The sequence below is a fragment of the Phyllostomus discolor genome, chromosome 2 (genome assembly GCF_004126475.2).
Source record: "Phyllostomus discolor isolate MPI-MPIP mPhyDis1 chromosome 2, mPhyDis1.pri.v3, whole genome shotgun sequence".
NCBI lineage: Eukaryota > Metazoa > Chordata > Mammalia > Chiroptera > Phyllostomidae > Phyllostomus > Phyllostomus discolor.
The window spans coordinates 6,984,601-7,006,674 of NC_040904.2; the positions used below are offsets into that span (position 1 = coordinate 6,984,601).

The following is a 22,074-nucleotide window of genomic DNA, read 5'->3' on the forward strand; positions in this document are numbered from 1 at the left end:
TTCCCCCGGGAAATTATGCGAGCCCTACTTTTAGTCCTGTCTTCGTCATCTTGGGCTGCTGTAGTGACATATGGATTGGGTGGCTTCAATGAGATACATCTACTGTGGACAGTTCTGGAGACGGGAAGTTCAAGATCAGGGTGCAAGCAGGGTCTGGGCTGTAGGCGGTAGCCTTCTCACTGTGCCCCCACGTGGTAGACAGAGCTCAGGTGTCTCCCCTCATAAGGACACGAGTCCCATCCTGAGGGCCCTGCCCTCGTGACCTCATCTCCTGCTGATCACCACCCAAAGGCCCCACCTCCACACACCATCACATTGTGGGGGTGTGGCTTGGCTTGGCAGGGCTACCACATACGGATTTTGAGGGGACAAAAATATTCAGTCCATAGCGAGGCCACTGGGGCATTCTTTCCAAAGTCTGTTTCAAATAAATGAGCTTATTCATGTCCTTAATATCAGTGACCTGCTGACCTCCTGGGACAAAGAGGCCCAGCCTGACCCCTGAGTCTAGAGCCGGGGCCTCTCCGGCCTGCCCCGGGGAGAAAGCAGTGCACAGCCTCCTGCGCGACAGGCCAGCGGGAGCCGCCGTGGCGTGGCTAACACCGCTCTGCAGCTCACGTGGGAGGCCAGACAGACCCCCGACGGGCGCTTCTCTCCCCTGCGAGACGATAACCCGGCCACTGCTTTTCCTCATCGATGACGAAAAGCAAAAGGTAGTAGGATGGGCCAACGGAAACCACGTTGTTTCTCTTTACAGGAATACCCCACCACTTTAATGTTTTTCATTGAAAAGGAATTCTCAGGTGACAAACACCCACGTGCCTCAGCCAACATGTCCCGAGAGCCCTGGCCTGGGACGTTTGCATAATAAGCCCAATGCCCAGCTGTGAAAAGCAGGCCTTGGCTGCTCGGGCTCCCAGGAGGGTGCTCAGAGCCAGGGAGCTGAGGGGCGGGAGCAGCCACCGCTGTGGCAGGCAGGCAGGCAGGCCGGCCTCCCCCTCTGCAGGCGGCTCCTGGCCCTCTCGTGCCGACCGTGAGCTCCCAGCTGTCTCAGATCAGCCACCAGCACCGGCGCCCTGTCCGACTCTCCACTCACAGCCTTAGAACAACACCGGCCCACGTGCGCGGCTGCCTGCGTCCACAACCTTCCTTCCAGGCGCAGAGTCAGGACGAAGGGCAGTGTGCCCAGCCCGACGGACTCCCGGGAGGCTGGGACGTCTCGGAATCTCAGGACGAGAGAGGTGGGTGACAGTCGTTGCCGGTGACTCAGTCTAAACTGGTTCAACAGGGAGTCCCTGGGCCTCTCAGCTGGGTCACCAACCAGAGACACACCAGCCTTTCACAGACCACCTGCGGAGCGCCCGGCACCTGCGGCGTGGCTCCTGGAGCTCACGGCTAAGGCCAGAAAAGCCCCCTGGTTCCCGGGGCCTCCGAGTTGTTCCGGGCCGGGCCCTGCAGTCGGACCCAGCAACTGCACCCTGGGAATCCACACGGAGAACACAGAGACACGGATGCAAGCACACATATGCCTCCCCACGCTCGCTGCAGCGTCCTTTACAGCAGCCACGGTGCAGAAGCCACCCAGGTGTCCCCAGCAGACGAATGGACGAAGACGCGGTGCATGGAACACTGGAATACTACTCAGCCGTAAAAAAGGTAAATAAATAAAACCTTGCCATGTGCAACAACACGGATGGATCTAGAGAGTATTATGCTGAGTGCAAGAAACCGGGCAGAGACAGACAAACCCCGTGTGCTTTCACTTAGATGTGGAATCTTAGAACCAAAACGAAACGGACTCATAGGACAGAGATGCAACTGGTGGCTGCCCGAGTGAAGGGTGGCGGTGAGAAGGGGAAACGCGGGGAGGGGAACTGAGAAGTCCCACCTCTGGTTACAAAGTCAAGTCTAGTCACCGGACGTGACCTGCAGCCCAGGGAACGTGGCCCCTGACATCACAGTAACTTGGTTCGATGGCAGAGTGTTGCCGGACTTTCCTTTCACGGTGATCACACCGTAATGTAAGTAGGTGCTGAGTCCGCTCATTGTGCACCTAGACTGAACAGAACACTGTACGCTAATCGTACATTATAGCAAAGTCAATGGGCTGTGCCTGTGTTTATTCCCTCCCAGACTTTCCACTCAGCTCTGCAAACCTGCCTGCTCGTCTGGACACCGGTGTCGCACGGTCCTGAGTCCTGCTGCTCTGTCAGGAATTATGCAACTGGACCATGCAAACCCTCAAAGGAACAAAGGAAAGAATCCCAGCGCCTCCCGAACACTCCGCCCTGAGGCCTGGCGGGGGCAGGTCTCAGCCTGCCCTCCCCTGTGAGCCTCCCTGTCACAGGCAGGGCCCCCATCAGCCTAAACGCCTGAGTGTGGGAGACGGCAGGTCCCAAGCTCCCCCCTTCCCCAAACCAACAAGATCTGACTCTGGGCTCAGCCAGGTGAACTCCTCACAATCAAACCTCTCCATCTGCCATCGAGAAACCAAAATGACTTCTAAAGAGAAGCAAGTAAGACCATTGACAACCAAAATTAGCCAATAGAAGTATACGGGTGAGTATCTACTCTGATTGTTGCAATCATTTTCAGCTCTTAAGTGTATTATGTTTTCAATACTCAAGTATGATGATGAATCAACATAATAGCTAGAATTGTATTATTCAGTGACGTGTGAGGGATTTCAAACTCACCGTAAAGATGATATTAAGAGAAGCTGAAAACATCTATTCCATCCTAGTTTACCGTGACATACTTTAAAGACCAAATATTTAACTTTTGATTGGGACTTTTTAATGGTTTGATGATTTTTTCCTTGTTCTTTTATAGTCACCTATATTGTCTGGCAAATCAATATCCCAAAAAATGAAAATGCCGTGTCACCATGAGAGTTTGGTTCCAATTTCTCATCTCTATAAATTGACAAAATGTTGATGGCATTCAAGGACTACACGAAAACGTGTGGGCACGCACACTTGCATCCACATACACAACATGTAAAGAAAAGCAATTGTTGACAGTTTGTTAGACCACACTCAGTGCCCAGCACAGCCCTGTCCCCACAAGGCCGCCAGCAGCCGTCACCCAGCGACGTGAGCAGCAGGCAGACAAGCCCCGGGCCCCCGCGGCCCCTCCAGGGGAAGAGTATGGAGCAAGACCCCACCTCAGCACCGCCAGCAAAGAAGGACGCACTTTCTGAGAAGCTTTCTGTTGTGTCATTTGTGGCCGCCGCAAATAAGCCCAGAGGTAACTTACATACAAATATATATATTTCAGTGCTGAACGGATATCCTAAATAGAATCTTCAAAACCAAAGTCAGAGACACCAGATCACTCAAAGACCTGCAAAAGGTTCAGCACGGCATGAAATCGGGGCTCCCGTTTTCCAGGGTCCCATTACGGACTATCCACCCTAAAGGCATCGCTGAGGCCTCTAGCAGACATGACCCTCCTGCTTCCCTATTTCCAGCAGCAAGAAGAAAACCACAGCTTCCTTGCAGAAGTAACTAATACAAGTAACTGAAGCCTGGCGTCGAGCCAGGTAAGTCAATGTGAAACACCAATGTGGCAGTTAATCACGAACTAGCACCGCTCTTAAGTGCACCAGGTCTCCGTGACGTCACACCCACAGAGAAGGGAGCGAGGGGACGTCCGGACCCGCCGGCCGGGCGGGCCCCGCCCCGGGCGCAGAGCCTACCTGAGATGAGTGAAACAGTGTCTTTCTCCCATGAGACGACGGCGATGTACGCCTCCACCGAGGAGGGGATAATGCACTTGAAGACCGCGACATGGCCCCTCATGGTTTTCTGGTCCTCCACACGGACTGTATAGGGCTCCCGTAAAACTGGAAGACAGGAAGAGGACCTGGGGTCACACACGCACGCGCACGCACGCACAACCTCGTCCTGCGAGCATCTCACTCGAGTACATACGTGGTACCTTACATATGTGACGAGTTGCATCGAAGCGATGTACCGAAGACAATTTTAAGCGATCTACATCTCATGAGTGTAGGGCTCTCATTTCATTGACAGTAAGCTGCACTGTGTACTGCAGGGCAAGAGGGCATCGAAACAGAGCTCGCTGTCCCCCCTGCCCCGCAATGCAGCTGGTTGTAGGAAATAGCTTCTAATAGGAGTTAGGGTGACAGGAAACTGCCCCCCCATACCCTCTGAGGACCAGGGAAAAACTTTCAGACTATGAAGAACGGGAATTTAAAAATTCAAGAAAGGTAACGTCTCCTGGAAATCCTAGAAAACTGTATAATGAAAATAGCTTCATAAGTGACGTTTTTATGACAGTTGCAAAGCAGTCTGGGAAACGAGCGTCCTGCTGCCCATCACTTAGGGCGGGGTGCTGATGGGGGAGCTGCCCAGACCCCAAACCACAGAGTATCACAGCAAGTGCTCGGGGCGGGGGCCTCCCTGAATGAGGGGGTCTGGGCTAACGGCAGGGTAGTGCTGGGGTTCACTGCCCGCCCTCTAATCCCAACTGCCTGGGTTCAAATCCAAGCCCCACTTACCCAGGGGGCAAGCTGTCTCTCCTGCCATCTATATACTAGCGATTTTGATGAAAATATGCCCTCATAGGGCGACTGTAACAACTCAGTTATTGTGGATAAACCTCTCACAACAGGCTGAGGTATGGTGACACGAACCCAGGCCATCGCCACTGAGGGGAAGACCTCTGTCCCCAGGAAAAGGAGATACCCATGTGTCTGACCCAAATTACAGCGCCCTGCGGCTCGGTGAAACCTGGATGCTGGCCCCCTTCTGGGCTTTACTGCCCTCCCACTGGGCATGGAGGCATCGGCACAGGGAGATCCTCAGGGGAGGTCTGGAGTTTACAAACCTTCGACTTCCTAAGAATATCCCTGAAAACAGCTTTTTATGGACTAATTAGCGCTCTTCCAATTTTCATCATTTACTGAAAGATACGTGCCAAGAACACGGGTATGAAACGAATTTCAAGAAAATGACCCTGTCAACGAAGACCGTCATTTCAAAAGGGACATGTCCTGACAGGCAGAGGTAAGCAACGCCACCTTGTTCTCTGTTTCCTTCTTTCTCTTTCTGCTTCTTTGTCTGGGATTTTTTTAATGAGTCCAGTGTCTCTACTTCGTTGGCTTGTTAGCCACACTCCCCATCTGGCCACTCCGTGGCTGCTTTGGGTTTGGCGGTCCACACATCCGTAACGGTCACCACTGACAGGCAGGCGAGGCTACACGGCCCCCCACGAAACAAGAGAGCCCTCAAACATGGTTGCATCTGCGTCTTCACTCCGGGCTTCAGGCAACTGCGGTCATCCCCTTCATCTGCACATCGTTACGATCCCCACGAGACACTGCTATTCCTTTGTTTAGACAGTCAATTACCTTTTAAAGGGCTTTAAACAACACAAATATGATTTGTTTTTCCATGTCATCACTTTCTTCATTATTCTTCTCCCCTTTGAGGAGATGCCATCAGGTGTCCTTTTCCTTCTGATGGCAGGACTTTTTTTTTTAAGATTTCTAGCAGAGCAAGTCAGCAGCTGATGAACTCTTTCACCTTCTGAGTGTCCAAAAGGCCGGCATCGCCCCTTTATTTCTGGAGGGCGCGCTGACGCAGACCTCCGGGTCACAGGACACTGTCCTTTCAGTGCTTCCGAGATGCCACGTCCCTGCTGCTCCCGCCCATTCTGACGACGGCAGGCGCCATCCTCACCGATGTGCCTCCGTGTGCGACCTGTCCTTGTCCTCTGGCCATTCTTACCATTTTCTCTTTGTCCTGGGCCCCGAGGAGCTGTTTCGTGACAATGATGTGCCCTGGTGTGGGTTTCGTCATGTCCTTGGTGCTTGGGTTCCCTTGGATCCTTGAATCTGTGGGTTTTTAGTTTTCATCAAATTTGGACCATTTTGGCCAATAGTTCAACTATTTTTTTTTGTTTTATCATCCATTCCTTTGGGGATTCTATTTGTATATTAAGTTATTTGAAGTAGCTTCTGGAATAAAGTTTTTTCAGATCAGTTGCAGGTTTACAGAATATTTTGGAGCATACAGAGAGTTCCCATACACTGTCTCTCATTCTTAGCATCCGAAAGAGTGTAATACACTTTTTATAATTAACAAACCAATATCGATACATTTTTATCAACTGAAGCCCATGTTTATAGTAAGGTTCACTCCGTGAGTTCTGTGACCGAGTACTAATGCCCAGTATTCCTCATGCAGGCATCATCCAGATAGAGTCCCTGCCCTACAAATGTCCCGTGCTCCGCCCACTCACCACGCTCGGCAACCCCTGACCTTTTACTGTTGTTGCTGTGGTTTTGCCTTTTCCGGGATGTCACATAGTAGGACTCGTACAGTAGGTCCTCTTTGCAGCTGGATTTCTTTCACTTGGTCACAGGCACTTAAGGTCCCTCTCTGTCTTTTCATGGCTTGATAGTCTCTTTCTTTCTCTCACTGAATAATAGTCTATTGTATGGATATACCATAGTTTATTGCTAAAAATACTCTTATACTTTATTCAAAACGTTGCAGTAGGAGTTATGACTCTTTCAATAGGGAGATAAATCGTGCTCAACTCTGAACCCAGCCAGAACTCACGAACACTCACAGAGGGGGCCGACAAGCGGGTCGGTGGGCAGAAAATTCCAAAGGGGAGACACGAAGGCTGGGGGGTTCCTGTTAAAGGTGGACGAAAGACGCACACGCGGCAGGTAAGACGAGGAACTCGATCCCATGTTAGGAGTGACCCGATATCAGACATCAGAGGTGAGGATGGCTTCGCAGGACTCTCAGGAAAAGGAGGCCCAGGGAAAACGGTCACAGAAGGCCAAGGCCGAGGACTAGCTGGACAGGGGCTCAGAGGACCCGGAGGAAACTCTAGCCAAGGACAGAGTCTCGGTCGTCATCCCCTCACACGCGGAAGGACATCTGTGTCACCCCCAGTTTGGGTGATTATGGGTGAGGCTGCTGTGAAAATTCACGTGCAGGGTCCCGCGTCCTCCTTTCCTTCGGGCAGCGAACCAGGGCGACCGTGGGGCTCAGCTGCCTTTCCCCAGTGTCTCAGGGACGCCTTCCTTCACCCCAGGATGGGCGGTCTCGAAGACTGGTGCCTCGCCTGCTGTGTCCGTCTGTGGCTGCTGCTGCTTCAGACACAAGGGCAAGGTCAGCCCCCGCTCCTCCGTCGTGGCCATCAGCAGCAGCAGTTCCAGTCCAAGGTCATTTAACCCCAGCTCACAAAGGGAGAGGCAGCCACTAGAACTTTTTTGACTCGCCCCTTTGCTAAGCAGTAAATACAGCATGGGCAAGGGACAGTGCCACTTCCGGTGGCCCATCTGCCTTCCGGGCCTTAGGACAGACAGGGCCAGACAGTATTTTAGTTGCTAGGGAAACGGAGGTTGTGGTGAGTGAACGGGACAGGATGGATGGCCCTTTACTCTTCCACCGACACGCAGACCTCGGTCAACTTGCTGCAGACTATTAAGAATAAGAATGTTCGCCCCGATCGGGGAGGCTCGGTTAGCTGGAGCATCATCCCAGGCACCAAACGGTTAGGGGTTTGATTCCCAGTCAGGGGACATACCTAGGTAGCGGGTTCGATCCCCAAGTGGGGTAAATACTGGAGGCAACTGGTGCATGTTTCTCACACTGATGTTTCTCTCTCTCCACCCCCCTTCCGCTCTCTCTCTGAAATCAATAAACATATCCTCAGGTGAAGGTTTTTTTAATTAAAAAAATTAATAAATTTTTCATGCTACCAAAGGAGAGACTATGAGGCCCTTTGACTCAACGGGTTACTCCAGGAAAGTAGCTAAACCACCTAAAGGGACTTCAGACGTTCAGGATGACCTGGAACACAGGCGATGCCCCGGGAGTCAGTGCTTGTGCTGCTGAAACCTGCCCGACAGCCGTCACCAGGCTCAGCCGCCCCTCAGCCGCCCAGCTCTGTATCTCCAGGAACCACGTAGAAGCGGGGAAGCCAAGTTTCCCGGCGCCCAATGAACAATCTAAAGAAGTACTGCAGCCACGGCGTGCTCACAATAAGAAGGGAAATGGAATGAGAAAAGGAGTTTCGCTGGGACAACGTGACTGTCCCTCTTGTGAGTCTGAAGCACGCAGGCACCGTGCGCTGCCGGGCTCTGCCGCAGCGGGGCGTCAGGTGTCGGGGACACCCCCACACGTCAGCAGCCGCGACTCAGCATGTGGAAGGTGGCACGGACTCCAGACAGGACGGTGGCATTTCCGCCTCTTAAACGCCCGCTGCCGGGCGAGAACCGTCAGCTCTGTGACGAATCTGGGGCAGAGCAGCTAAACCAGGAGCGAGCATGCAGTGCCTTTGCCTGGCGGGAAGCTGGAGGCAGGGAGAGCCGGTGAACCCAGCCAAGCACAGCTGCTGGAAGTTCCAGGTTTTTCTGCAAAGTGGTACTTTGCAGTCCACGAATGTGGCTTTTAGGACACATTCCAAAGAGTCTGCAGCCCGCTAGGTAACGGGGGTTGCGCCTAACTCCCCTGCCGTCGGGGTCAGAGGTCCCTACACCACTTTCATTTGCTTCATTTGAATTATTCGGGGATATCAGCTCTTCATATCTCTTGATTACAACCAATCGTTTTCTTCTTTTCTTAAGTGCATCTCTGCGCAAGTCTTAGAACGCACGAGTGGGTCACGGAGATCAAAATGCAGCTGGGAGAAGGGCTCGCTGGCGGAACGCATCACGGGCTGACGTTTGGTGGCTCGCATCAAAGAGCGCGCTCGCGGGCCTTCCGGAACGTTCCATGGCCCGCTCAGGTCACGTGATGCCTTCACGTCCCGCCTCCTCCCCTGCTGCAGCAATGACAGCAAAGCTCCCCCGGCTGCCCGGTGCGCAAGGCAGCAGTCGAAGTCACGTTCTCTTTGTCCCGCCATTACGTTAAGTCCGTCTACCAGCCTTTGAAAGGCCAGGCTTAAAAAAAAAAAATTAAAACACTGTCTGCTGACTGGAGCCCAGCTGTGTGCTTGTTTTTCAGGGTTTTGTTGAGTCTTTAGAATGACGCAGTGTGTCCTGGATGTACAACTTTGATGTCCGTGAATCAGCGGCTGTGTCCCCAGGTTGACTCGTAGTAATGACAGTTTTTTGGGGGTTTTTTTTTCAAATGCATCATGATGTTCAGAGAAACAAACCAATTCAAGGTTCATTCATTAACAGTGTGCCAGCGACATGTGATACAGTCAAAAGCGTGAACAGTGCCTTTCTTATTTCACAAAGAACGCAAGGATATGAGACTGAGATTGCTTCACTCCCAACACCCACCCATGCTACGGTCTCATTCCAGTGGAAGCCTCAGCCTTCTTTTCTGTCGCCCCGCTCTCTCCCCTGCCCACCTCTGGGACACGGTGGGGGGAGGAGAGGCACAGAGAGGGGACAGAAAGCAAACACACCGGGTTTGAGACCCTGGACATGTGAGTGCCAATTAGTCAAAATGAAAATTTGGGGTATAATTTTAGAACAGGGTGCAGCCAGGAGGGTGGGCCCCAAATAGGGATTTGAAGTGGGGTCCAGAACTCAAGCTGTTCAGGAAATATTAAGATGTCCTCACCACCCCACCTCCACAGGTGTGGGTTCGGGGAAGGGACACATGGAGCAGGGCCACTGAGGGCTGTTTTGCATAGCAACAGCTTTGCAGCTAGCCTCTGGCATAGTCATTTAACATATCTGTAACCTTTAACTGGTTGCATAGATACGTTCAACAGCTGTGGCCATGCTCTGAGCCAGGGGAATAGAAGTAACTTCCCCACCAAGATGTAATTGGGGGGCAGGCCCCTGAGTTACAGCACCTGGGTGGGAGCTTGGAGAAGATTGGCTCTATGATATGGGGCCACACCTGCCCAGACCCACGATGGCAGCCCAGTGAAGCTGGAAGGATAGGGGAGTGCTGGCAGGTGTAGCTGATGGTGGGAGGAGTCGGAAGTGAGGCTGCAGAGGGAGATTGGCGCGGGGATTTAAGCCCAGATGCGGCAGCCATTGAGGGGAGAATCACGTGGCTTTGCCAGAGTGGCAACCCCCGCAGCTTTAGAAGGGGGAATCACCACAGCTTTAGCAGAGATCCCAGTGACACAGCTAAGGGTGCTGGGAACCGAGGGAGGCCTACCAGCCGAGATGGATTACTGGGAAGAACCGGGGGCTGCCTGAGCCATGGACTTCTATTTCTTTTCCTGAGATACGGTACTCTAGACTGGGCAAAGGGGGAAGGAAGGACTGCATGTGTTTGTGGGTGTTTAAGGGACTTTGGGATTTTGGTGAAGACATTAGGTCACTACTTTAAATTTGTATAGCATTAAATAAACATTTCTTTTCCTTTTCACGAATCTCTGGCATTGAGAGACGTCTTTCCTCTGGCGGCAGACATAGCAAACCTGGGGGGGGGGGTCCTTTTTGGTAATAGGATATTGCCTCGGCTGCCTTTGCCCCCCCTTGTTGCTCGGTGACAGTTTCTGGCAACTCCGGTGGGACGATAATTGTCCATGGCAGACCGACCCCCTCAGGTGCGAGAGAGTGGGACTTCGGGGTTTTCCCGTCTCGAGAGTTTCTCCGTGCTCCCCCTGAGGGCATCAGCTGCCTATCACACCTGGAAAGGTGGAAAGGAAATGACACGGGGAGGGAGCAGAAACGGGAAAGTGGTTTGGTTGAAAACTGGTTTCTGAACACCGTTTTGGAACAGTGGAGCTGTGGACGATGGTTTGGTTAGTGTGCTGCTCCCAGGGTGCCCTTATCTGCTCACTTACCACTTCGGGGAGCCCAGGTGGCAGTAAGGGAACCTGCACTCAGGTTTGGGGAGGAAGCAAACCTGTAGACTCCGTAAGCCGAGCCTGCATGTATGTTGGGGATCGGACAGCAAGCCATGTGGATGCACCGCCATTTTGGGTGAAATGGAGGATGAGCCACGTGAGTGCCCCACCATGGAGGACTGAGCATGCATGGGCATCGCCATCTTGGATGACTTGGCATGCATGGTTGTCGCCATCTTGGACAACCCAGTGTGCATGGGCATCACCATCTTGGACAACCCAGTGTGGATGGGAGCTGCCATCTTGGAACTGGACAAGGTGGGGAGCTAAGGGTTCTCTTCAGAGTATGGGCTGTATGCTGCTGCTGTGTGGGCACTGCACCAGTCAGGTTCTCTGTGCAACTGGTTCTGATAGGAATGCCTCTGGTTCTGAAGGCCATGAACTAGGGTCCAAGGGTGACCATCTGATTTATAGGGTGTTTGCAAGGTCTAAGCTTCAGAAAGCTGCAGGATGTCCCTGCAAATCTAGAGACTTCTAGTGGAAGGTACCTGTAGTGCAAGGGATTTTTGGCTGCCACATACTGAGTTTAAGTATAGTCCTTCCCAGAGTGGGAAAGGAACCAGGATTAAAAGAGAATGATGGTTAAATCTGGATGAGTAAAATTATGTAGAAAGGATGTGAAAGTTTTAAACCTGGAGTAAAGGAAACCTCAACTATTTGTTTTCTGGTTTCGTGGGAAAAGAGCAAATTTCTAACATTGCTGTTGTTTCTGATCAGAAACCCTCTGTACTTGAAGACCTATTTAAGGTCGCCTGTAAGACCTAAGAAAGGTCACCTGTAACCAGTCGGGGAGAATGCCTTTGCCACTCGGGACCCAGGAAGGGTCATTTGGGGGTGACGAGTGCTTCAGCCAGAGGCAAAGGGGCATGTCTCTGCCAAGAGACCGGGCCTGGAGGAGCATGTCTCTGCAAGGCACTGATGGACACATTGGTGCTAGAGAATGCCGTACCTGTGTATTGTTCTGGAACTCTGTGTTTTGGATTTTGCTCTGTATCTGCTCTAAAGAGGAAATTGAGGATTCCAGGGAAGGTTGAAACTTCACACTCTGTAGGAAAGTTTTGAGAAGCCTGGTGGATATCAGAAGGAAAAGGATTTTCCTTCACACTTTGTATTTTTCTCCCTACCTGACCCCTCCAGAATTTGGCATTCTGAAGGAGTGAGTGATGACATAAAAACCAGTAAGTTCTTTGCATAAAACCAATAAGATCAGTCATTAATAGTGGTTTTGTTAACCAAGACTTTGACTGGAATGTCACGCCTAAAGGAGGCACGTATGGGCTCTGGTCGTCACCAGAAAGCTCTGAGGAACTGGGATTGACTTGCGAAGCTAGTGTAAGCCCACGAGAAAAGCCTGATACTTTGGTTGGTTGTGCGGTTCATGGTAGTCTTTCCAGGGAAGGAATGAAGGTTGCCTTTGCCCCCTCCCCCTTGTTGCTCGGTAACAGTTTGGACCTTACCAACTTAAGGTCCCTGGTTCCAAGTTTCAGTCCCCGCAATGTGAGGCACTCTGAAATCCCGTCCAGAGACACTCTGGCATCTCAAAGAAGCCATTGGCAGTTTCAGACTGAACCAATGGTAGGGTTTTCCTTGGTGCTCACTGATAGTGTTTTTGTTTGGGGTTCTTTTTCCTCTCCGGAATTTTTCAGTATCCTCACAAATTTCAGAATGCCTGGAACAGAGGCCGACTTCCCGTTGTAAATTGTGACCCGACTTCCTCTCTTTGTTTATGTCTGACTCCCCCATTAGGATGTGAGTTCCATGAGGGTGGACACCATTTCATTTTCCCATATACAAGGTCTGTACAGAAAAAGTCCAGCCATTGTTAACACAGCTGTACTAGTCGGTGAGGACAGTACACACCCACTGAGCATGTGCACTGTGTGGACTGCACTTTCAAAATGACTGAGCAAGTGGAGCAACGAATCTGCATCGAATGTTTCATTAGGCTTGAACATTCCTCTGCAGACACCATGCAGATGACTCAGAAGGCTGCAGTTAAGGGTGGCTGGTGATTGGCAGCTTCGTCACAACAACACATCCGCTCACACATCACATCTCGTACAGAGTCTTTTGGCGAAACATCAAACCACCCAGGTGAGTCAGCCCCACCACAGCCAAGACTTGGCGCCCTGTGACTTCTGGCTTTTCCCAAAACTAAAGTCACCTTTGACAGGGAAGAGATTTCCGACTGTTGGTGAGATTCAGGAAAATACAACGGAGCAGCTGATGGCGACTGAGAGAACTGTGTGAGGTCCCAAGGGGCCTACTTTGAAGGGGACTGAGGCATCACTGTCCTATGCAATGTTTCTTATATCTTGTATCTTCTTCCATAAATGTCTATTTTTCATATTACATGGTTGCATACCCTCTGAACAGACCTCATCGTCCCTGCACTTGGCAGAGTGCCAGAACTGTAACAGAAGCTCAAGAAAAATATTTGCTGAGTGAATACATGCAACATTACCCAGGCATCATATCGCAAACGTAATGTCAGTTTTGCAGAAAGACTTCCCCCAATGTCCCAGTGTTTGGCGATTTACAGAAGCAGCGTTGTAAGGGGTTTATGAACGCACGGAACAGTTTTTGGCATGTTGTTCAAATGGCAAACGTGGAGTGGAAATAGGGACACCTCAGTAAGAAACAAGCAAAAGATGGTTATTTTACAAGCATATGCTCATTTGTTTCACTGAGAATGAGAACTAGTCATTTCAATATATTTTTTTCCCACCAGTGCCCAGGACTCTGAAATCCAGTCGAGAGATGCCAAGGAGACACTGGAAGTGTCCGAAGGGACGGATGAAGGGTTTTCCTGAGTCCCAGCTGAGGGCACTTTAAGGTTTGTCCCCGCCCCCACCCCACCCCTCCCCCGCCCACCCAAGCAGGCACCAAAGGAATAAAGCCTGACAGCCTCTACTCACCAGCCTTGATGTGGACATCCTGACTTCTAATTTTCCCTGAAGGATTTTCAGCTGTGCAATAATAAATATTATCATGGATTAAGGTACTAAAGCTTGAAGGAGGGAAGGGGAAAATTTGGAGAGTGCCGTTGGGGTGGACGTGGCGGATCCCGGGAACATCGTAGATCTCCTCGCCCGTCGCCAGGTACCATCTGAGAGACACCGGAGGGATGCCCGCGGCCGGGCAGGGCACCAGGGTCCCCGTGGTGCTCGCAAACACTACCTCTTGCAGAGATGCATTGACAAAGTAGAGGCTGGAGTGAAGGTCCTCACCGAAAACTGCAAGAAAACAACACAAGAGCCGGTCAGTTACGTGCTCCTGCTGAACCTGACTTCCCATCAGCCTGGCTGGCCTAAGGGGGCTCTTTTAAGAAAAAAATCAGAGGATGTAACTAAGACCAAATAGTTCAAAATTGCCCAGCTGACTATGGACAGAGAGGCTGGTCCTGGGAAGTGAGGCGCCACCTGCATTTCATGTTTTGCGCACAAGCTGATAACGTTTTCCAGGTTCTTAACTGGGAACAGATTACTCTGTCCCATGCCCTACGCCCTGCTCTGTCTTCACTGCACTGGCCATGCTCAGAATTCATATTTTATGTTCCTTTCCGATCCGTCTCCCTCTGCAACATGCGCCCTCTGAGGACAAGGCACCCAGGGGCTCACGCCCGGGGAACAGGGCCCCGCGCCCAGTGAGGGGAAGCTGAATGGGCGAATGACCAGAGCCAGCAGCGAGGATCATGTCGCTCCGGTGGGCAGGGGCGTGGAGGGCTCATTTGAAAAGAAATTAGTTCTGATTTTTTAAATTAACAGCGAAGATCATATGTAAAGCATTTTAAAAAGCAAAACTGGTTTTCCGAAAATAGGGCCCAAGCAACAATGCATGTTTAATTGACAATATGTAGCCGTAATAAAGAGAACTTTGACAAAAGCATCATTTCATTTCATCGGACTATGACAGTTTCTGTTTCGGATTTTACATTTTCTCTTCTGGTCCATCTGCCTGCGTGCCTTACCCATGTAATTACCCTGGAATGTGCCTACATAAAATAGATAATTGTTATGGACTGCTCCGTCTCAACATTATTTCATATATATAATTTCATTTTCCTATATGGACTTCACAAGTAAATGGGAGTGAATGAACATCTTAAAATGGAAAAAAATACAATAAAAATATGTACATTAAAAACACATTAACCAACATTAAAAAATATTTTAGGTAATATGATTTTCTAAACTATTTTCCTGATCTTGGTTACTTAAATGGTTTCTACTTTAATTACTGGAAATAAAATGCCTATTAACCTATCCGCACATACTTGGCTTTTTAATTCATACATGGAACACCTATATTGCACTCAGGAACAAATAGTTACAAAGTTTGGTTTATGCAAACAAAGGAAACTCAACACGTGGAACCCCCAAATTAAAATATTTTTAAATGTCACTAAGATCTACTTTGCTGACATCTGCATTTATGTGACTTTCTTTTTTTAAGTATATTTCATTGATTATGCTATTACAGTTGTCCCATTTTTTTCTCCCCTTTATCTCCTTCCCTCCTGCCCACCCCCCTCTAGTATTCCCCACCTTAGTTCATGTCCATGGGTTGTACATATAAGTTCTTTGGCTTCTCCATTTCCTGTACTATTCTTAACCTCCCACTGTCTATTTTGTACCTACCATCTATGCTACTTATTCCCTGCACCTTTTCCCCCATTCCCCTCTCCCCGTCCCCTCAGATAACCCTCCACGTGATCTCCATTTCTGTGATTCTGTTCTGTTCTAGTTGTTTACTTAGTTTGTTTTTGCTTTTAGGTTTGGTTGTTCATAGTTGTGAGTTTGTTGTCATTTTACTGTTTGTATTTTTTTATCTTTTTCATAGATAAGTCCCTTTAACATTTCATATAGTAAGGGCTTGGTGATGATGAACTCCTTTAACTTGACCTTATCTAGGAACCACTTTATCTGCCCTCCCATTCTAAATGATAGTTTTGCTACATACAGTAATCTTGGATGTAGGTCCTTGCCTTTCATGACTTGGAATACTTCTTTCCAGCCCCTTCTTGCCTGTAAGGTCTCTTTTGAGAAATCAACTCATAGTCTGATGGGAACTTCTTTATAGGTAACTGTCTCCTTTTCTCTTGCTGCTTTCAAGATTCCCTCCTTATCTTTAATCTTGGGTAATTTAATTACAATGTGTCTTGGTGTGTTCCTGCTTGGGTCAACTTCTTTGTGACTCTCTGAGCTTCCTGAACTTGCATGTCTAGCTCCTTGCCAGACTGGGGAAGTTTTCCTTCATTATTTTTTTCAAATAAGTTTTCCATGTCTTATTCTTCCTTCTTCTCCTTCTGGCACCCCTATGATTCGGATGCTGGAACATTTAAGTTGCAACCCAGAAGTTCTAAGCCTCTCCTCATTTTTTTAATTCGTTTCTTCATTCTATTCCAGTTGAATATTTATTCCTTCCTTCTGTTACAAATCATTGATGTGAGTCCTGGTTTCCTTCTCTTCACTGTTGGTTCCCTGTATATATATATTTTTTATTTCACTTTGCACAGCCTTCACTTCTTCCTCTATTTTGTGACCACACTCAGTCATTTCTGTGAGCGTCCTGATCATCAGTGTTTTGAACTCTGCGTCTGACAGGTTGTCTATCTCCTCATCACTTAGTTCTTTCTCTGGAGTTTTGATCTGTTCTTTCATTTGGGCCATATTTCTTTGTCTCAGCACACCTGTTATGTTGTAAGGGGTGGAGCCTTAGGTATTCACCATGTTGGGGTAACCCACTTTGCTGCATTGTGGCACTGTCTGGGGGTGAGGGGTCAGAGAGCAAACCATGTCATTTTCTCAGCCCTTGTCCCACTTTAGTCACTTCCCTCACTTCCCACAAGTGGACTGTGCCCTTTCTGGTGCTGACTCCCAGGCAGGTGGGCTTGTGTATGTTCTAGGACCCTGTGGGTCTCTCCAATGGACTATCCTGTGAGACTGGGATTTTCTCCCGCTGCCACAACCTTTACAGGTTTTTATAGCCAGAGGTTTTGAGGCTTTATTTCCCTGCAGTGGAACCCTGGGTTTGCAGTGTCTGTCTCACTCCCCAGTTGTTCCTCCCAGCTTATCCACATGGGAATGCTGGATATCCCAGTCCTCCAACTGCTGCCTCGCCAGGCCGACCTTTGCTGCCCCAGTTTTAGGTTTCAGCCTCTCCTACCGGTCTGGATGAATATTTCTTCTTTAACTCTTTGGTTGTTGGACTTCCATGCAATTTGATTTCTGGCAGTTCTGGTTGTTGTTTTGTTTGTTTGTTTGTTTGTTTTTATTGGTTGTTATCCTTCTTTTGGTTGTACAAGGAAGCAAAGCATATCTACCTATGCCCCCACGTTGGCCAGAAAGTCCCATGTTTATATGTGACTTTCTAAAACCAAATGCCTACCATCCTCACGGGAGACGAAAGGAGCCCTAGACACCTGGAATTAACGTCACCGGGCAGAGATGAGGATAATGTTTACTGAGCTCTGACGCTGAACCAGGTGATGCCGTGACACTGAGGGGGTTATGTCATGTACTCTCATGAACAGCAGTGCTGCCGGGTGGTTGTAGACCCCTCTGTGAAGACGACAATGTGGAGATTCAGAGGGGTTATCACTTGACTCTCAGGACTAAGAGGTTGAAGGAATCATCTTTCTCATGAGGATTTCATTTCATGATATAGTTCCTTTTCTTCCACAAAGCCACATCTTGGGGAAGCTGTGCTCTTGAGCTTTAGTATCTTCCGGCTCTCTTCCTTGAACATCCGCCTGCTTTCTCTTGGTCCCTCTCACTGCGGGAGCCCTGAGTGCGCCCCCGGGGGCCAATGCTGACTGTCTCTGGGCTGGGAACGCGGAGTGAATGCCATCTGTCATTGGATGGCAGAGGAAAATGCACTTCATAGAAGTAGACTTGCTCCAAGAGAAGACAGGAGTTCATCAAGTAGGAACTAATAGTTTTCTCTTCCAACCCAAACTCAAGTCTTTAGCAGTGGTCCATAAATCAGAATATAAAAAAATCACTGCTAACTAAGAAATTGGTTCAGAGAGTTGTGATTTTACTTTTGAGCTTTCTAGGAAACTGGTATCACCCCAGACATATTGTTAGGACCAAGATGACTGTCCCTCCCTCCTCAGGGCTAATTCATTCCACCTAGGTTCTTTTCTCCTCCTCCCCACATGCCTCTTCTGTCAACTGCATTTGGGTCATCTGAACTAAATAAAATTTAGATGCATTTGAATTTATTTTGTATCACAAGAGTAGCCTCGTTAAGAATAACAATTCTTTGAAAATGCGAATATATATAACATATATTTACAAATCAAACGTAGAGTTTCCTATCGTAAACCACATTTCAAGAGCCAACTTGTGAAATCATTTAAATGACTGTGAGAAAAATGCAAAATAAATGTTTAATCCTGGTAGTGAAAAAGGTAAGTGTCCTCTGGGGAATTACTGTGACTTCTCCTTAAGGGTTTTTTTTTTAGGTATTTCACATTAGTCTTTCTATTTCACACCATTGGGTTCAATAAAGTAACAAACTCATTCCCTAAAATACACATCATATGGCCACAGGCAAAAAAAAAACAAAAAACAAAGAAAAAAAACCTATATTCCAACAGCTTTTGTTTCTTCCCTCTAAGGGACCATCCATCTGCTTAAATAATAGTACTTCATTTTATGGAGTGCTGCATGCATTTTAAATACAGTAACATTTGCTCCCTCCAGAAAGTGCAAAGGCAATCTCAACGTGAATCACAGGGGTGTGAAAGCCCCTTGAAAGCAAAGGCAGTTTAATAACAGAAAGCCAAAGGAAACATCTGGCATCCCCCGTCGTCTAACTCGGGTCTAACATCCGGGGGTACGGACACCAAGGGCGCCGTAGGAGGGGCTGGGCACGTTGCTCCTTTCTTCCAGATTTCTCCATATTTTATATCCTTGTAACAGATGGCATAACCGTGGCTCGAGTGACAACAGGAAGAAGAATGTATGCTAAAAAGAAAAACAAGACAACATCGCTTTCTGGGAAACCCAAGGGAGGCGAAAAGAAGAGAAGAGGCGGCAACGTCCCAGGAAGCAATGCCGCCGTCCTTCCCCTGTGTGCAACAGTCTTCCCTGAGTCCTCGCCGGGGCCCAGGCCTGGGGACAGGCCCCAGGAACGCACACTTGTGTGAGTCACGGTGCTGCTCCCAAGGAATTTCTGGGTAGAGGGTGCACGGCTGGCAAAAGATCAATGATAATTCTTTGGCTGCGTATTTGGACAGAATTATCCACAACACGTTACAGGAGGCTAAGTGATGGAGAAACCGACCCAGTCCGGGGAAGACGAGAACACTTTCCAGGGGAAAGAGCGGATGCAGATGCTAGGCAGAGGGCATAAAAGTGTTAGGATGCTGACTTGTCGTAGGAAGGAGGGAAGCGAGAAGATGCTGGGAAACAGGAACCTCGGGCAGAGCTACTGGGGACGCGCCCTGTGGGAGAGGGAACTTGAGGTTCTTGACGAGCACTCCTTTACTCTCTGCATAGCTACTCACAACTAATAATCACCTGGCTGTGTGCCAAGGCCTGGGGGACATACTGACAGCCAAGGCTGACGCAGGGATCTCCAGAAGCTCCCATTTCAGATGCTTCTCATAAAGTCTGGATCATAAGAGTGTCAAATCTCATGCTGAAAAGCAGACGCTTAATCCTACAGGCAACAGGGAGTCCCACCCATAGGGCATACGCCTAGAGAATAAATACCTGCAGCTACACAGAAACCTGCGCACACAAGGTTAAAGCAGCGTTGTTTATAACTGCCCAATGTGCAGACTATGCAAGTGTCCATCAAATGAAAAATGGATAAACAAAATCTGGTATGTCCACGCCAAGGAACTTTACTCAGCAAAAGAGAGACAAAATACTGATACATGCTCTAGCCACGAATGACCCTTGACACCCTGATGCTAAGCGCCCCCAAAAGCCAGTCACAAACAAATACATCCTGTATGATTATATCCATATGCAGCATCCAGACGAGAAAACTCTACAGAGAGAGAAAGGAGATGCACGGCTTACTTAGGGCTGGAGGTAAGGATGACAGGGTGGGAGAGAGATAGCTAAAGATGTAACGGTTCCTTCTGAGGTGATTAAAACAGTCTAAAGTTGATCCTGGTGAAGGTTGTACACATCTGAGAATTTACAGAAAAACCACTGAGTTGTACAAATGCGTGAATGTTATTGTATGTAAACTCTATCTCAATAAAGCTGTTTAAGAAAATAGGGAGTCAATGAACATTTTGACACTGAACAAGCCATTTTCCAGGCTGTAGTTTTACAGAGTAAACACTGGGTGGGTTGGCATGAGGAGTGATGACCCCATGGGCAGGAAGTCAGACTAGGCTGTGGTGGCAGGGCGGGGGGACAGGGGGTGGCTTAGGCCTCCCCAGGCAATGACGGTGTGAAGGGAGGAGAAAGCCCACCTCCACAGACATGTCTGATATGATCCCACCGGAGTCTGTGGTCTGGGGTGTAAGAGCCATGAGAGCGAGGACAGGGGAAAAGCCAGTATGATCCTAATTTAACAGCCTGTATACCTGGCTGCACAGTTACACCTTGACTAAAGGCAGGGAACAGACAAGGCAGAGCTGGTTGGGCAGAGGAAACGACAATGTTTTGCTCAGGCTACGGGGCACTGTTCTTGGACCACCCCAGCGAGTCAGGAACAGGGATCCAAGACCCCAGACAGAGATGGAGCAGTAAGGGAAGCTGACGCCCGTCCCTGGGTGAGATATGCCAAGGAGAGGGTCAACAACCAGCAGACACACAGTCCAGAGATGGGACCCTGGGGAGATACATAATTAATCAATCATTAATTCATACATAAAAGTTGAGCAAAGGATGTTTGACCAAGGACTGCACCCCCAATACATAATGAAATGCTAAACTAATTTTAAAAACTTAAACAATTAAAATTTTAAAAATTCCTGGCTGGTGTAGCTCAGTGGATTGAGCGCAGTCTGCAAACCAAAGTGTCAGAGGTTCAATTCCCAGTCAGGGTACATGCCTGGGTTGCAGGCCACAGCCCCCAGCAACCTCACATTAATGTCTCTCTCTCTCTCTCTATCTCCCTCCCTTCCCTCTCTAAAAATAAATAAATAAAATCTTTTTAAAAAATTTTTTTAATTTAAAAATTTAAAAAAAACATAATGAAATGCTGTAAGTCAGTAAGAAAAAACAGGTAATATAATAAAAATGGGCAAAACTCTTGGACAGTCACTTCACAAAGGCCAATACAGAAATGATCAATAAGCACATTGAAAAAATATTCAATGACACCCACTTCAATGACTAAAATGGAAAAGACAGAATATATTGTCTCAAGAATATAGAGGAGCAGGAACCTCCTAAATTGCAGGTAGGAACGTACATTGATAAAAATCATTGTGGGAAACTGTCCATCAGTGACTACGAAATCTGAATACATTGCTGAAAGCCAGTGAGAAAAAGAAGACTCTTGAAGGCAGCTGGATATTTTTAAACATGCATCATACACAGAGAAACAATAAATGATGGCGGACTTCTCCAAAACAACACAAGCCATAAGACAAAGGAGGAAAAAAATTAAAGTGTTATTTAAAAAAGAAAAAAGACATATATCAATCTGAAATTCTAAACCCAGCAAAAGACAGTACCTTTCATAAATGAAGGTGAAATAATAATGACTTTTCAAACATTCAAAAACTAAGAGGATTCACTGAGAATAGACCAGAAACACAGGAAATGTGAAAGGGAGCTTGTTAGATAGAAGGAAAATTGTATCAGTTAGACATCTGTGTCTTCACAAAAGAAATAAAAGAATGCCAAAAATGGTAAGTATGTGGGTAGGTATTTAAAGAAAACACATTTGCTCATTTAAAAAAATCATCAGACAATTTACTGTTTACAGCAAAAGTGATAATAATGTATCATGGAGTTTAAAACCTACAGTGAGAAAAAAATGAATGACATTATTAGCACAAAGGCAGGTGATGATGGAAATGACAATCTACTCTGATGAGCTTCTTTGGCTACACGTTAAGTGTTACACAACAATATTATTTGAAAGCAGGCTGTGTTAGTTTAAAGATATATTGTAAACCCTAAAGTGATCATTTAAAAAAATCAAAAAGCACAATAAAACTTAGATATTAACCAATTAATAATGTAGATGATGTAATTATTAAAAAAATACTCTGATAATCCAATAGGGGACAATGGAAAAAAATGGAGACTAGGTGGACTAAGTAGGAAACAA

The 22,074-nt window shown here is 48.2% G+C and overlaps 1 protein-coding gene across 1 annotated transcript in view; it reads right to left on the reverse strand.

The window, feature by feature from the left end:
• Positions 1–22,074, reverse strand: part of DSCAM (DS cell adhesion molecule) — a 532,016-nt gene that overhangs the window by 411,929 nt on the left and 98,013 nt on the right. The window contains exons 2-3 of the mRNA XM_036017445.1: positions 13,734–14,051; positions 3,701–3,847 (exon numbers count right to left, since the gene is read on the reverse strand). Coding sequence (XP_035873338.1) covers positions 3,701–3,847; positions 13,734–14,051 — 465 coding nt within the window. The remainder of the gene's footprint in view (positions 1–3,700; positions 3,848–13,733; positions 14,052–22,074) is intronic.